General features: G+C 50.8%; 1 protein-coding gene across 2 annotated transcripts in view; it reads right to left on the bottom strand.

Moving 5' to 3' along the window:
• LOC138353378 (zinc finger protein ubi-d4-like) overlaps window positions 1-14,014 on the bottom strand; it is a 36,635-nt gene that overhangs the window by 17,834 nt on the left and 4,787 nt on the right. For both annotated transcript variants that reach the window (XR_011223162.1, XM_069306404.1), the window contains exon 2: window positions 3,618-3,730. Coding sequence is in view for 1 of the 2 variants with exons in the window: in XM_069306404.1 (XP_069162505.1) it covers window positions 3,618-3,730 (113 nt within the window). In the remaining variant the exon portion in view is untranslated. The remainder of the gene's footprint in view (window positions 1-3,617; window positions 3,731-14,014) is intronic.

Raw genomic sequence — 14,014 nt, 5'->3', positions numbered from 1 at the left:
TAGTTGTGTGTATATATACACAGTCTTTATCCGAAGACAGCTCCAGGAGGAAAAAGAAACAGAAGGGCAAAGCCAAAAAGCAACAAGCGGGATGACAGGGAGGGAACCTGCATGCGAATCATGCCCATATCCTGCAGAAGGGCAGGGGCGAATAAGTAAGCATTAAGGTGCTGAAATTCGTCCCCCAGGTAAACCTGGACCACAGTCAATGTCTCGCACCACTCAAGCGTGCGGGTACGCAGAAAGCACTACAAGCATTCAACAGCAAAAACGGGCAGTCCACAAGCCAAAATGACTCCGAAATCTCATAAAGAACAAAGTATGGAGACGACGACCCAAACCTGAAGGAAGACGGATCTATTATTGAGACATAATCCAGGTTGCACAGGAGGTAAGCCGCAACGGCAGCCCGCACCTCTGAAGGCGAGATATGGGAAGCCGAAAACCTCCGGAAGGATAGAACCGATGCACCCCCAGGGATACGAAACCAAACCCAGGGAGGAGCCAAACTCAAATCCAAATCGTATGCAGAGGGGGGAAAAGAAAATCCCCACTCCTTGTAACTGAAATCCCCGCTCTGAGAGTTGGAAAACCCAGGTGGGGTCTAATGGGGCCCCAAGGCTCCCAAGTCAGCTCCTCCCCAACCCCGGTTACCTCCACATCAGGCCCTGGCGGCGAGTCATCCTCCAAAACCCCGGCCTCACAAGAAAAAGCCGGGGCGGCTGGAAAAGCAGGAAGAGAAGGGGCCCACTGGTCAGACTCCGAAGCCATGGCTGGAGGAATGAACTTGAATTCCTCCGTTGCAAGCCCCGAAACCGCCCGAGTCTCAGAAACCTCTAAACCTCGCCCCAACTCCGAAGTCGTCAGACGCTTAGGAGCCAGAAGGAAAGGGGAGGGGGGGGGGGGACAGAATGAACCACAGCAGGGAAAGAATCAGGGGGTGCGAATTAAACCAAGGCCGAAGCGACCAACACCCCCCAAGTCCGGTTCTCTATAAACAAAGCGGGGCAGCCTCGGGTCTTCCTGGGAAGCAACCAACCTAGCACGTTGTAGCAACCTTTACCTAGCATGCAATGCCTGAGCCACCTGCACCCAAATGTCATCAGTTGATTGGGTGAACTGAGTCACAAGCAACAATGCTCGCAGGACTCAGGGTAAAAGGTGTCACCGATCCAACAGGTAGCATGATGGAGGCAAAAACAATGAGCGTCGCCCTGAGACAAGGGGACAGAGCAACCCTCAAACTCGCACAAGGAGACCCAGGGGTTGCATCCATTGGACCCCATGCACCCCCCACGAGGTTTCCCAGGGCCCCCTAGACTGGTATCGCTAAGAGGAAGCCCAGGCAGGGTACTGCTAACCGGCACCCAAGTCTACCAACAAACTTCTAAAACTGAACGTCTGGGATGTGTCCACTCATGGGGGCCAAGCAGGGGGTACCACCGAACACCGGAGGTGACCCTTATATAACTGGGGGCAATTGAAACAAGGCAGACCTCCCACCAGGCAGAAAAAAAAGAAAGAAAAACCCCGCAAGAAGGCAACGTACCCAGGAGGAACAGAGCCGGCCGCTGTAATAGGTGAAAACTAGCTGAGCAGTACCCAGCGCCTCACCAGTGCAAAAAGTACCACTTACTCCAAGGTAAACAAGGGAGGAAAAACCCGCCAACACACTCGGAGCGGTCAATCACAAAGTAGCAAAATACCAACAGAGGTAGACCCCAAGGTGACTTGGGGGAGATAACCTCAAGCCCCTAGGACGGTACTTACAGGGCACTCAGGGAAGGGAACCCTAACCACATACAGCCCGAGTACCCGTGAATATTACTCCCAGCTCGCACGCCACCGTAAGAGCAATACTGAACCCAAGGCACAGCACAACACAAAAGAATCTGGAGCTGAAGCCACACGACCATGCCACAATCACATCAGCCGAGAACTGGAGGGTGGATCATTGGCGTGGTCGGTCTGGAGCTCCCCCCTTCCCCCTCCCAGGGAGGAGGGCAGCTGCGCAGACATGCAGCACGGCACGTGTGACATCATGCTCATTTGCTCGTTTTCATTTGGGGAATTCTGTCCATTCATTTGTCTTTTTATTGTATTAGTCATTTTAACCAGAATAGGGGTTTGTCTTGAGGCACTTACCCTTCCGAGTGCCTGGGCCGGTCGATGGCAGACATAGAATGCTCAAAATCCCATGTGCATTTCTATTGGCCATTGCTCCTCATGCCTCTCTGAGGGGGCCAGGTTCTGGCTCGTGGTCCCCGGTAGGCCTAGAACTACAAACACAAAACAGGAAACAAGATCGAATCCCCAAAAATGTCAAAAGAACTCCCCCAAGAAGAAAAGAAACAAGCAAATGTAAGTGAAACTAGCCCCCAGCTAGTTAGCCCCTCCACCCCCTCTTTAAGGGGAGGGGAGGAGCCAGCCCCCCAACTTGTATCAAACTTGTACAAAGAGGGAGATATGAAAACCCCTCTCTCCTAAAGCAAAAGACCCTAATCAGATAGGATGAAGGTCCAAGTGGGGTCCAAGAGAACCCAAGGTCCATAACCAACTTACCCCAAGCCGCAGAAACCAAACTCGAACACTCTGGGGCAGAGCCAAAGTCCAGGGCCACCACCCGGAATAAAGTGGAGTCCTAAGGAGAAGCATTGGGAAAAGGGGTTGGCTGGAGGGAAGAAAACCCCAAAACCTTGGCAAGACAAAGCAGGCCAACTGCTTCAGTGCCTGAAATGAAAGGAGCCACTCCTGGAGAATGCTGAGCCACACTCCGAGCTAAACCCTGCCCTAACTCTAAAACTCACAGCCATTCCAGAAGCATAAGCAGGGAGGGGAAATAAAACAGAAGCTGGAGGGAAGGAAGAGGAGGCACAGATGGAACCAAGATGGAATCACCAACACCGCCAATTCAGTCCCTGAAAACAATACAGACCAACTCCATTGCAACCAACTGGGTACACAACCGTTGAAGGTGGGCAAACCGAACCTGTAAAGTGGTAGCTGCGTGATGCTTATAAAGTTTATCAGGAGGGTCAGAGAGAAGAGCCACATGGGAAGAGTAAACCCCACTGGACTCGGGGTCATAGATCATGTCAACCCAACAGGCAGCTTGGTAGAGGCTAAAAAATTATCACTGCCTCATAGCAAGGACGACAAATAACTAAAACAGCTTAGCTATGGGGAAGCCATCAAGTAATATCTTTCTTTAGCTACATTTTGACCCACGTAATAGAAATCTTCACAAAATAATGTTTATAAAATGTAGTGTAGAACAGTACTGCATAAGAATGTCAAATATATAGCACTGGCATTATCATGCAGTATTATAATATTACAATGCAATGTAACAAGTGTTGTTATAATGGTGTTGGGCATGAACAAAAAGTAGGAACAATGATGTAGAATTACTGTTCTCCATTTCCAATTTAATTTCCATTGCAACATTTTAGGTATATGCTACAAAATCTTACCATAAATTTATGATCTAACATTCCCATGAATTTGAATCCAAATTTCCCAATAAATGTTCAAGTTTATTTGAAAGGAGCTTAAGTATGATCACCTTTCATTAATGCAGAAGCGGTGATAAACCAAAATGTAAGTACTGTACTTACATCATTCTCTGATGTGCCACAAAGAGTGCACGTCTTACACTCGATGCACTGCCACCGGTACTTCACAACACTCTTCATCATATTAGACGTAAATTGGAGGCACGTTGGATGACCTGCAGAGATGATCATTCAATACACAACATTTCCTATTCTTATTAACCCTTAACATGCAGCCATCATTAAAATTAAAATTAAATACTAAAAATTAAAATTAACATGCTTCCCCTGCCCCCCCCCCCCCAAAAAAAAACAAGTGTTGAATGTAATGAAACTCTATTTTCTGGATGAGCCCCGGAGGCTCCCTGGAGTTTATCGGCCTAATGTATGTTATATTAGACCAGGACATTAGCTAAGGAGTTCAGACCTACCAGGGACCAGCACCAGAACCTGGCCCCTTCAGAGAGGTTTCAGGGAGCAATGGCCCTGGAAAACCCCTTTGTGGTTGGGGTTTTCCTTATCTGCCATTGACCGGGGTCAGGCACCCAGAAAGGTAGGCATAACAAAACAAACCCCACATGGTAAAAAACTAAAACAAAAAAACGAACAGAGGTAGAAACTCCCTACAATCCCAAGGAAACAAGCAAACATCACACTTTACTGCCGCGCTGATCGTCAGCGCAGCCCTCCCCGCCCCGAGAAGGGGAGGGGGGAGCCCTGGACCTCACCGCGCCGGCTGCCTAGCATCAGTTTGGAAGCTTAGCTTCAACCAACGTGAAAAAAATGCCGACCGGTGGGAGGGAGGGTTGCCAGGGAGCCTCCGGGGCTCACCCAGAAAATGGCGTTTCATTACATTCAACGCTGGTTTTCTGTGGGGAGCCCCTTCGGCTCCTTGGAGCTACATACCCAAGGAGAAGAAAAAGAAAGGGCTGACCCGGGAGGCGGCCGCCACAAACTCCGCAACACGAAGCCGAGACAACAGGTTGCAACCTGCGACCCAAGGCAACAAGAATGCACAGGAGCAGACACGCTCATAAAGAATGGGCAGCCAGGAACCTGTGCAACCATCAAATCCTTGTGCCCGGAATGAGCCTTAGACGTAACCAACACAGCAGCGAAAGCTGCAAATGTCCGAACAGCACGGGTGCAAGGATAGACCGCAGGCTGGAAGACTTTAACTCTGTGGACGACCAGGGAGACCCGAGCCCTGAAACAGGGAACGAGGGGAACCGGATCAACCCAAAGCGCATCCCCAGACACGGTACACAGGTAACGGCAAAAAAAAGCGCAACCGGCCAACACAGGACGCACCCCCGGCCGAACCAATCAAGCATCAATAACTCAAAGACCCTTCCGGATAGCAGCTGTCTCAACCGTCACCAGAAGGACAGAGAAAGGCTGCAAATGTACAAACCTACCACCAGTACCAAAGAGCAGAAACCTGAACCGAAGGGGCTACCACAAACTGAGGAGATGATAAGAGGGCACCCTGATCAAGGACCAGGACGGCTTAGGCGACGCATGAGCAGGCTGGAGGTGAAATAAAACACGAGAAAGCGTACGGAACAGGGCATATGTGACATCCACCTCGAACGTAAGCCGGAGCGGCTCCGCCAGCGCCGCACAAAACGAGGCGACAGTATTTGGCACAAGATGACGGTCCTGAAACAACCAAGAGAGAAAGGACAAAACAACCCAATTAAAAATCGAAGACAACCTACGTAGAGACAAAAAATGCCGAAACGACTGCCAGGAAATTTCATACTGCCACCTAGACTAAACTCGCAGATGGGACACCATCAAAGAAGCCACCTGATCACCATACAAGTGGTGATACACCCGCATCAAAAAGAACAGATGCAAAGAGTGGAGGAGAAGATCGAACCAGCCACATACCGGACCGGACTGATCTGCTGAAAGAGGCGGAGCCGCGGGAAGACCCCTCGGGTTCGGACATCAAGCCAAAAGCTCCTGAAACCAGGACTGGGCCGGCCACCAAGGAGCTAACAGGACTACTCTCCCCTGGTAAGTCCCCAACCGAGCCAGGATCCGGAGCAACAACCGAACCTGGTAGGAAGAGGTACAGGTAACTCCACCTCGACCAGTCCAGCCGAAAGGCATCGACTTCAACGGCTTCGCAGTCTGGGAAGGGCGTCACATAAACTGGAAGGCGCCTTGACCACGCCGATGTGAAGAAGTCCACCTCCGGGCACCCGTGCGTCTGGCAGAGCCAACTTAACGAGTCGGCTTCAACTGTCCATTCCGTGGAAAGGGGAATGAACCGAGACAGGCCATCCGCCAGGACGTTTGACACCCCTTGAACATGAACCGCCAGGAGAGCCAAACCCCGAGAACTCAGTAGACGAGTCACCCGAAGCGACCAGCCCCAAAGAACCAAGGACCGCATTGAACCCCCACGGTTCAAGCAATGAACCACCGGGGAGCAGTCTGAATGGAGCCGGATCGTTATTCCTCGAGCGACCCGAATCCTCTGAAGCGAATGCCACACTGCCGCAAACTCCTGCGCCGTGCTGTGAGCTCGACAGAAGGACGGACCCCACCAACCCTGGCTGGCCTGGTGAGCACTTGTCACAAAACCCCAGCCAAGAGACAAGGCATCCGTGAACACATTTAGAAGGGGCTCAGGGAGGTGCCACGGCACAGAACCCCGAAAAACCTGCAGAGGAAGCCGGCGACGCAGCAGCCGACACAAGGCTCCCGGGATCCAAACCCATCGATCGCGAGAGCTGCTGAAAGGACGACCCCGTAGAAACCAGAACATCTGCCGAAGCCAGATCCGACCCGATGGGTAGACCAGCACAGTGAAGTTCAGGCTCCCGCACAGCTGCTCGAACAACCGACGTGTGACCTGGGTGTCCTCCAAAAATAGCTGGAGGCGGGACCGCAGCTGTAACAGCGTCGCAAGAGGAAGAGATAAGGAAGAGGTCCAAGAGTCCCACGCAAGACCCTGCTACGACTGAACCTGGGAGGGAACCAGATGGGACTTCCTCCAGTTCACCAAGAACCCGAACCCAGCGAGCTGGGAAAGCACCAAATCCCTGACTAGTAGACAACTGGACTAACTGGGAGCCCAAACCAGCCAGTTGTCGAGGTAGGTCAATTTGAGACAGTGTAGTCATTCGAAAGGAGGGGCAATGAATCCAGGTATTCAGATGGGACAAGTCCAGAATGAACCTCAAGGTCCACACAGTCCCGTTTTGACACTGGAACAGAGGGGAACCCATCTGAAGGACGATGTCGTTTCGACTACACCCAAGCGAACCCACTCCAAGACGACTCGATGGAGCGCAGGAGAGGAGGCCTGCACCGCCAGCCTTGAACCCCTCCTTCGGGGGGTTCAAGGCTGGTGGGGCCACCCAACAGGCAGAAGGAAACGACCCGAAACCCTCACAAATCATGGGACCAGGCGTGAGCAAACAGCGCAAGCCTCCCCACCATCGCCCCGTCAATGGGGCAAACCGTGAAAGGGCTGATGCCCCTTACGAGACACAGAACCTCGCACAGAGTGAGCACCGCGCCAACCAGACGAAGGCAGGTCCGAAGGCAGAGCCGAACCTGAAACTGGCACCAGTGGCCTACCACAACGAGTGGAACTCTGAGCCCTGACACGACCTCTCCGGGAAGGCCCCCATCGGGACCCCCGGGAAACCAACAAGTCCGACATAAGACGGCAACTGGCCAAAGAAGCCTGAATATACTACGCCATGGCCGAAGGAGCAAAAAGCAAAGGACAAAAAGGCGAAGACATCCTAAGAGCCAGGGCCCATGCCAAATCCAAGGAGGAGGCACGCACCACCTGCCAACACAACGCCAACAGGCGTTGGCTTCAGAACGCCAACATCTCGGGAAAGGGCAGGAGCAAGCAAGCATTCATTGAGGTGCTCAAGGTCGCTCCCCAGGAAAACCAGAACTACCGTCGAGACCTCGCACCACTCAAACGTGTGGGAACGAGAGAAAGAATGCCAATCCTCCAAAGCAAAAATAGGACAGTCCACCAGCCAGGATGACTCCAGAACCTTGTAACGGACCTAGAAAGAGAACAAATTCCCAAACCTGAAAGATGACAGATCCATCACCGAGGCGTAATCCAGGTCACGCAGGAGGTAAGATGCCAGGGCTGCCCGCACCGCAGACAGTTCGATGCGGGAAGCTGAAAATCCCCAGAAAGACGGAACCGACACACCCGAGGGAACACGGAACAGAACCCAGGGAGGGGCAGACGCCAAATCCAACTTGTACGCAGAGGGGGGAAAAGAGAAAACCACTCCTTGTAACAATACATCCCACTCCGAGGGTAGAAAAACCCAGGCGGGGTCCAGCGGGGCCCAAGGCCCCCAAGTTAGTCGCTCCCCAGCCCCAAGATCCCCCTCCTCGGGACCCAGGGCCGAGTCATCCCCAAAAGCACTGGCCCCTAAAGAAAAACCCGACACAGCCGAGAAAGTCGAACAGAAGGGGGTCCACTGATCAGACCCAGAGGCTTCGGCAAGGAGAGTTGACTTGAATGCCTCCGTCGCCACACCATGCCATGGGTTCTGAGAGAATGTGCACCTGAGCTCAGCATTCCACTTCAACTGATTTTTCAGGCATCCCTGTTTATAGAGTTGTAGCTGATGTGTGGAAAAAGGCTAACATAGTTCCAATCTACAAAAGTGGAAGCAGGGAAGACCCCCCTTAATTATAAACCTGTATCATTGACAAGTGTAATAGTCAAAATATTGGAAAAAATAATTAAAACTATATGGGTAGAACACCTGGAGAGAAATGATATAATATCAGACAGACAGTATGGTTTCCGATCTGGAAGATCCTGTGTATCGAATTTACTCAGTTTCTATAATCGAGCAACAGAGATATTACAGGAAAGAGATGGTTGGGTTGACTGCATCTATCTGGACCTAAAAAAGGCTTTCGACAGAGTTCCACATATGAGGTTGTTCTGGAAACTGGAAAATATTGGAGGGGTGACAGGTAAGCATCTAACATGGATGAAAAATTTTCTGACTGATAGAAAAATGAGGGCAGTGATCAGAGGCAATGTATCGGACTGGAGAAATGTCACAAGTGGAGTACCACAGAGTTCAGTTCTTGCGCCAGTGATATTTATTGTCTACATAAATGATCTACCAGTTGGTATACAGAATTATATGAACATGTTTGCTGATGATGCTAAGATAATAGGAAGGATAAGAAACTTAGATGATTGTCATGCCCTTCAAGATGACCTGGACAAAAGTATATGGAGCACCACTTGGCAAATGGAATTTAATGTTAATAAATACCATGTTATGGAATGTGGAATAGGAGAACATAGACCCCACACAACCTATATATTATGTGAGAAATCTTTAAAGAATTCTGATAAAGAAAGAGATCTAGGGGTTATCTTGAGGTTATCTTGAGATGATTTTGGGGCTTATTTTTAGTGTCCCCGCGGCCCGATCCTCGACCAGGCCTCCACCCCCAGGAAGCAGCCCGTGACAGCTGACTAACACCCAGGTATCTATTTTACTGCTAGGTAACAGGGGCATGGGGTAAAAGAAACTCTGCCCATTGTTTCTCGCCGGCGCCCGGGATCGAACCCGGGACCACAGGATCACAAGTCCAGCGTGCTGTCCGCTCAGCCGACCGGCTCCCTTCGAACCACCGGGGTGGTTCTAGATAGAAAACTATCACCTGAGGACCATATAAAGAATATTGTGTGAGGAGCCTATGCCACGCTTTCTAACTTCAGAATTGCTTTTAAATACATGGATGGTGATATACTAAAGAAATTGTTCACGACTTTTGTTAGGCCAAAGCTAGAATATGCAGCGGTTGTGTGGTGCCCATATCTTAAGAAGCACATCAACAAACTGGAAAAGGTGCAAAGACATGCTACTAAGTGGCTCCCAGAACTGATCTGGCAAGAGCTGCGAGGAGAGGTTAGAGGCATTAAATATGCCAAAACTAGAAGACAGAAGAAAAAGAGGTAATATGATCACTACATACAAAATAGTAACAGGAATTGATAAAATTGATAGGGAAGATTTCCTGAGACCTGGAACTTTATGAACAAGAGGTCATAGATTTAAACTAGCTAAACACAGATGCTGAAGAAATATAAGAAAATTCACTTTCGCAAACAGAGTGGTAGACAGTTGGAACAAGTTAGGTAAGAAGGTGGTGGAGGCCAAGACTGTCAGTAGTTTCAAAGCGTTATATCACAAAGAGTGTTGGGAAGACGGGACACCACGAGCGTAGCTCTCATCCTGTAACTACACTTAGGTAATTACACCGGAAGGGACATCCCCCAAGACCGCCCGAGATTCAAGACCATCTAAACCCTGCTCCGACTCCAAAACCCTCAGACCCTTCGGGGCCGGAAGCAGGGGAAAAGGGGAGACCAGGATGAACCACAGCAGGGGAAGGGCGAGAGGGTGCGGACTGGACAAAGGTCGAAGCGACCCCCACCTCCAAGTCCGGGTCCCATTAAGCAAAACTGGACAGCCTCGGGACATCGGGTGAACAACCAATCTAGTGCATTGTGACAACCTAAACCGAGCATGCAATGCATGCGCCGCCTGTACCCATAGATCATCATCTTGAGATTGGGTAAACTGAGTCACGAACAAGCAACAGAACTCGCATAACTCCGGGTCGGTGTCACCGACCCAACAGGCAGTGTGACGGAGGCAAAAACCATGAGGGGTCACCCTGAGTCAAGGGGACTGAGCATCCCTTGAAATCGCACGAAGCGAGGGGGGGGGGGACTCCGGGGACACATCAATCGGATCTACGCGCCCCATGGGGATTCTCAGGGTCCTGAGCGCTTAATGGAAACTCACGCCCAGGTAATCCCAGGCAGGGTTCTGCTAACCAGCGCCCAAAACTACCAAACAACTGTCTAAAGCTGAACCCCAGGGATGCATACACTCACGGGAACCTAGCAAAGGGCACCACCAGAAGAGAACCGTGCACAGGTCAGGCACCAAAAAAAGAGGGGAAGCAAGGCAGACCCCCCTACGAGGCAAAAAGAAAAACAAAACCCCACAAAAGGACAATGTACCCCAAGGAAAAGAGCCGGCCGCTGTAAATCCTGCATAGTACCCTGCGCCCCACCAGTGCAAGCAGCCTCTTACCCTAAGGTAAACCAGGAGGACAAAACCCCTAAGCACCCAAATGGCAGCCGAAAACCGAGTAGTAATACGGCCTAGCAGAGGCAGACCCTGAAGAACTTCTGGAAGGGGAACCCCAAGCTTCAAGGGCAGTACTTACAGGGACCCTAGGGACGAGAACCCTAGGCACATGCAGCCTGAGTACTGTAGAATAACTCCTGGCTCTCGCACCCCTGGAAGACAGCCACCACACTTAGAGCACAGTGCTGGAAATGCTGGAGCCAAGCACACGACCTCCACCTCTAGCATCAGCCTGAGAACTGACAGGTGGATAGCCGGCGTGGGGGGTCTGGGGCTCCCCCTTTCCTCTCCTGGGGAGGGGGGAACTGCGCAGACAGCGGCGCTGCGACGTGTGACGTCACGCTCATTTGCTCGTTTCTTTTATGGGGAGTTCTATCCACTTGTTCGGCTTTTGGTAGCAATACTTTCACCAGAATAGGTTTTTGATTTAGGATGCTTACCTTTCTGGGTGCCTGACCCGGTCGATGGCAGACATAGAATGCTTCCAACCACACGGGGGTTTCTATAGGCCATTGCTTCCCATGCCTCTCTGAGGGGGCCAGGGTCTGGCTCATGGTCCCCAGTAGGCCCACAAAACTCCATACACATGACTGATGCCAAAGTCTGACATTAGCATATCAGCCTATGTCGACTAAACCACACACCAGAAAGTGAAGGGATGACAACGTTTCGGTCTGCCCTGGACCATTCTCTAGTCGAATGTATCGACACAATCGACTTGAGAATGGTCCAGGACGGACCGAAATGTCGTCGTCCCTTCACTTTCTAGTGTGTGGTTTCGTCAGCATATTTCAGCCACATTATTGTGACTCCTCGTCTGCATATCAGCCTAGTAAGCTCCGGGGAGCCAAAGGGGCTCCCCCCCCCAAAAAAAATCTGCCTTTCTTGTTTCATGAACATTAGGAAAGCCAAGTGGTGGGGTCACTGTCCAATTCAAACTTCAAGGGAGAGTGCTGACATCCCAAATGCTCAATTTGGATGATGATGATTCAATTTATGTTTCGTGGTTTCACTTAATAATTTACAAAAGGTAGAATTTGTGCCCCAGGAATCGTGGGCAGCTCTGGGGCTTCCAAATGGGCAACCATCCTAGTCCGATGCATCAAGGAGAAACAACCATGCAACGCGGCAGCTGCCTGATCCTATAAAAATATCAGAAGGGGAATGAGTGAATTGGAGCACAAGCGGGAAGCAGTAAATCCTGCAAGACTCCAGGTCCTTGGTGTCTCCAACCAAACAGGCAGCATGGCAGAGGCAGACAGGATGATGATCACCCTGAGGCAGGGGCGATGAGCAATCTTCGAAATTGCACAAGGTGAGAGTGGGCTCAGAAGTATCCATGCTATAACCAAGCCCACAGGGGTTTTCCAGGGCCTGTAGGGTGAATGAGCCCTACAGGAAGCTCAGGAACTGGGGCCAGCTAAGCTGGCAAACCCTGTCAATAAATGCAAACCAACCACAAGTAGCTGCTGTAAATCCTTGGGGGCAACAGAGGAGTACCACCATCACACCCTAGGAGCAGCCTAATGAGGAGCTAGGCAGAACTCCTCTGCAAAACCAGGTGAAACACCAACAAAATAGAAAACACACACACACACACACAACAAAAAATAATTCCATAACAGCCAACAAGCAGAGAGAAATGTCAGTGGTGCAGGTTATTAATAGCCAACAACACCACTGTATGCAAAAAACAAAAAAACAGCGTTGAATGTAATGAAATGCCATTTTCTGGCTAAGCCCCAGAGGATCCCTGGAGTTATCGGGCTGATGTCCCGGTCTAATATATTGCGCATCAGTCAATGGAGTTCAGCCTACCGGGAACCACGAGCCAGAACCTGGCTCCCTCAGAGGCAAAGGGAGCAATGGCCTATAGAAACCCCCCATGTGGTTCGGGGCATTCCATGTCTGCCATCGACCGGGATTGGCACCCAGAAAGGTAACCATAACAGAACAAACCCCACTTGGTAAGAAAAAGTGACTGAAAACTGAACAGGGAGGCAGAACTTCCCCTATAACTTAAGAAAACAAGCAAACAAACAAAGGTCACACCTCATCGCTGCATCCCCCCCCCTGGGGGGGAGGAGGCGGGGGAGCCCCATAACTCAAAACTGGCTACTCAAGCCATCCAGTTCGAAGGCTGACCTTAAAAAAGAAAACGGAACCACCAACCGGAGGGAGGGTTGCCAGGGAGCCTCAGGGGTTCACCCAGAAAATGGCATTTCTTTACATTCAACACTGGCTTTCTGAGGGTAAGCCCCTACAGCTCCTTGGAGCTACATCACCAAAGATAATTAAAATAGTGACTGACCCGAGAGGCGGACGACACTCGCTCCTAAACTTGAAGTCAAGACAAATGGCTGCAACCCACGACCCAAAGCCACACACGGACGACTAGGACCAGGAACTTTGACGAGATAACGAGCGGCCAAGACCCTGTTCACCATCCAAAATCCCCACGATGAATGTCAGCCCAGGACATATTGCCGAAGACGGCAGCCAAAGCAGCAAAATTTCTTATATCATGGGCATGAGGATAGACCACAGGCTGGCTAGACTTTACAACCCTGCGGACTACCTGGGAGACCCGAGCCCTGGAACAGGGAATGAGGGAAACTGGATAAACCTAAAGCACATCTCCGGCCACAGAAGCCGAGGCACGCATTTAACGGCGAAAAGCCGCAACAGGACATAACACATGATGCACTCCCAACCTGACCAACCAGGCATCAATAACCCAAGGACCCCTCTGAAAAGCAGCCGTCTCGTTCTTCACCAGAAAAGAAAGAGACGGCTGCAACTGAACAAACCTACCAGTAGGACCATAGGAACAAACCTTCATGCTGGAGGAGAGCATGAAGCTCCCACATCCGACCACCAGAGGCCAATGCCAACAAAAAAAAGAGCCTTGGAGAAACACTCCTGAATCAAAGGGGCCACCACGAACTGAGGAGGAAAGATAGGAGAACACCCTGTCCAAAGACCAGGATGGCTGAAGCAGCATATGAACAGGCCGGACGTGAAACAAAGCACAAGACAGCTTATGGAACGGGGCCAAAGAGACATCCACCCCGAACGCAAACTGAGGGGGCTCTGCCAGCGCCGCATAATACGAGAATCCAAACAACAATAGCCGCCGCCACACATAGTCAGCTGACAATGCCACCACACTGCCAAGATTGCTCACATAATTTTAAAACAGCATATTGTTTTTGCTTTTATCACACTATATACACACACATTATATATAAGTATCTACATGTT

This window comes from Procambarus clarkii, chromosome 1, assembly GCF_040958095.1.
Source record: "Procambarus clarkii isolate CNS0578487 chromosome 1, FALCON_Pclarkii_2.0, whole genome shotgun sequence".
Taxonomy (NCBI): domain Eukaryota; kingdom Metazoa; phylum Arthropoda; class Malacostraca; order Decapoda; family Cambaridae; genus Procambarus; species Procambarus clarkii.
This window is presented reverse-complemented; position numbering and strand designations above follow the sequence as displayed.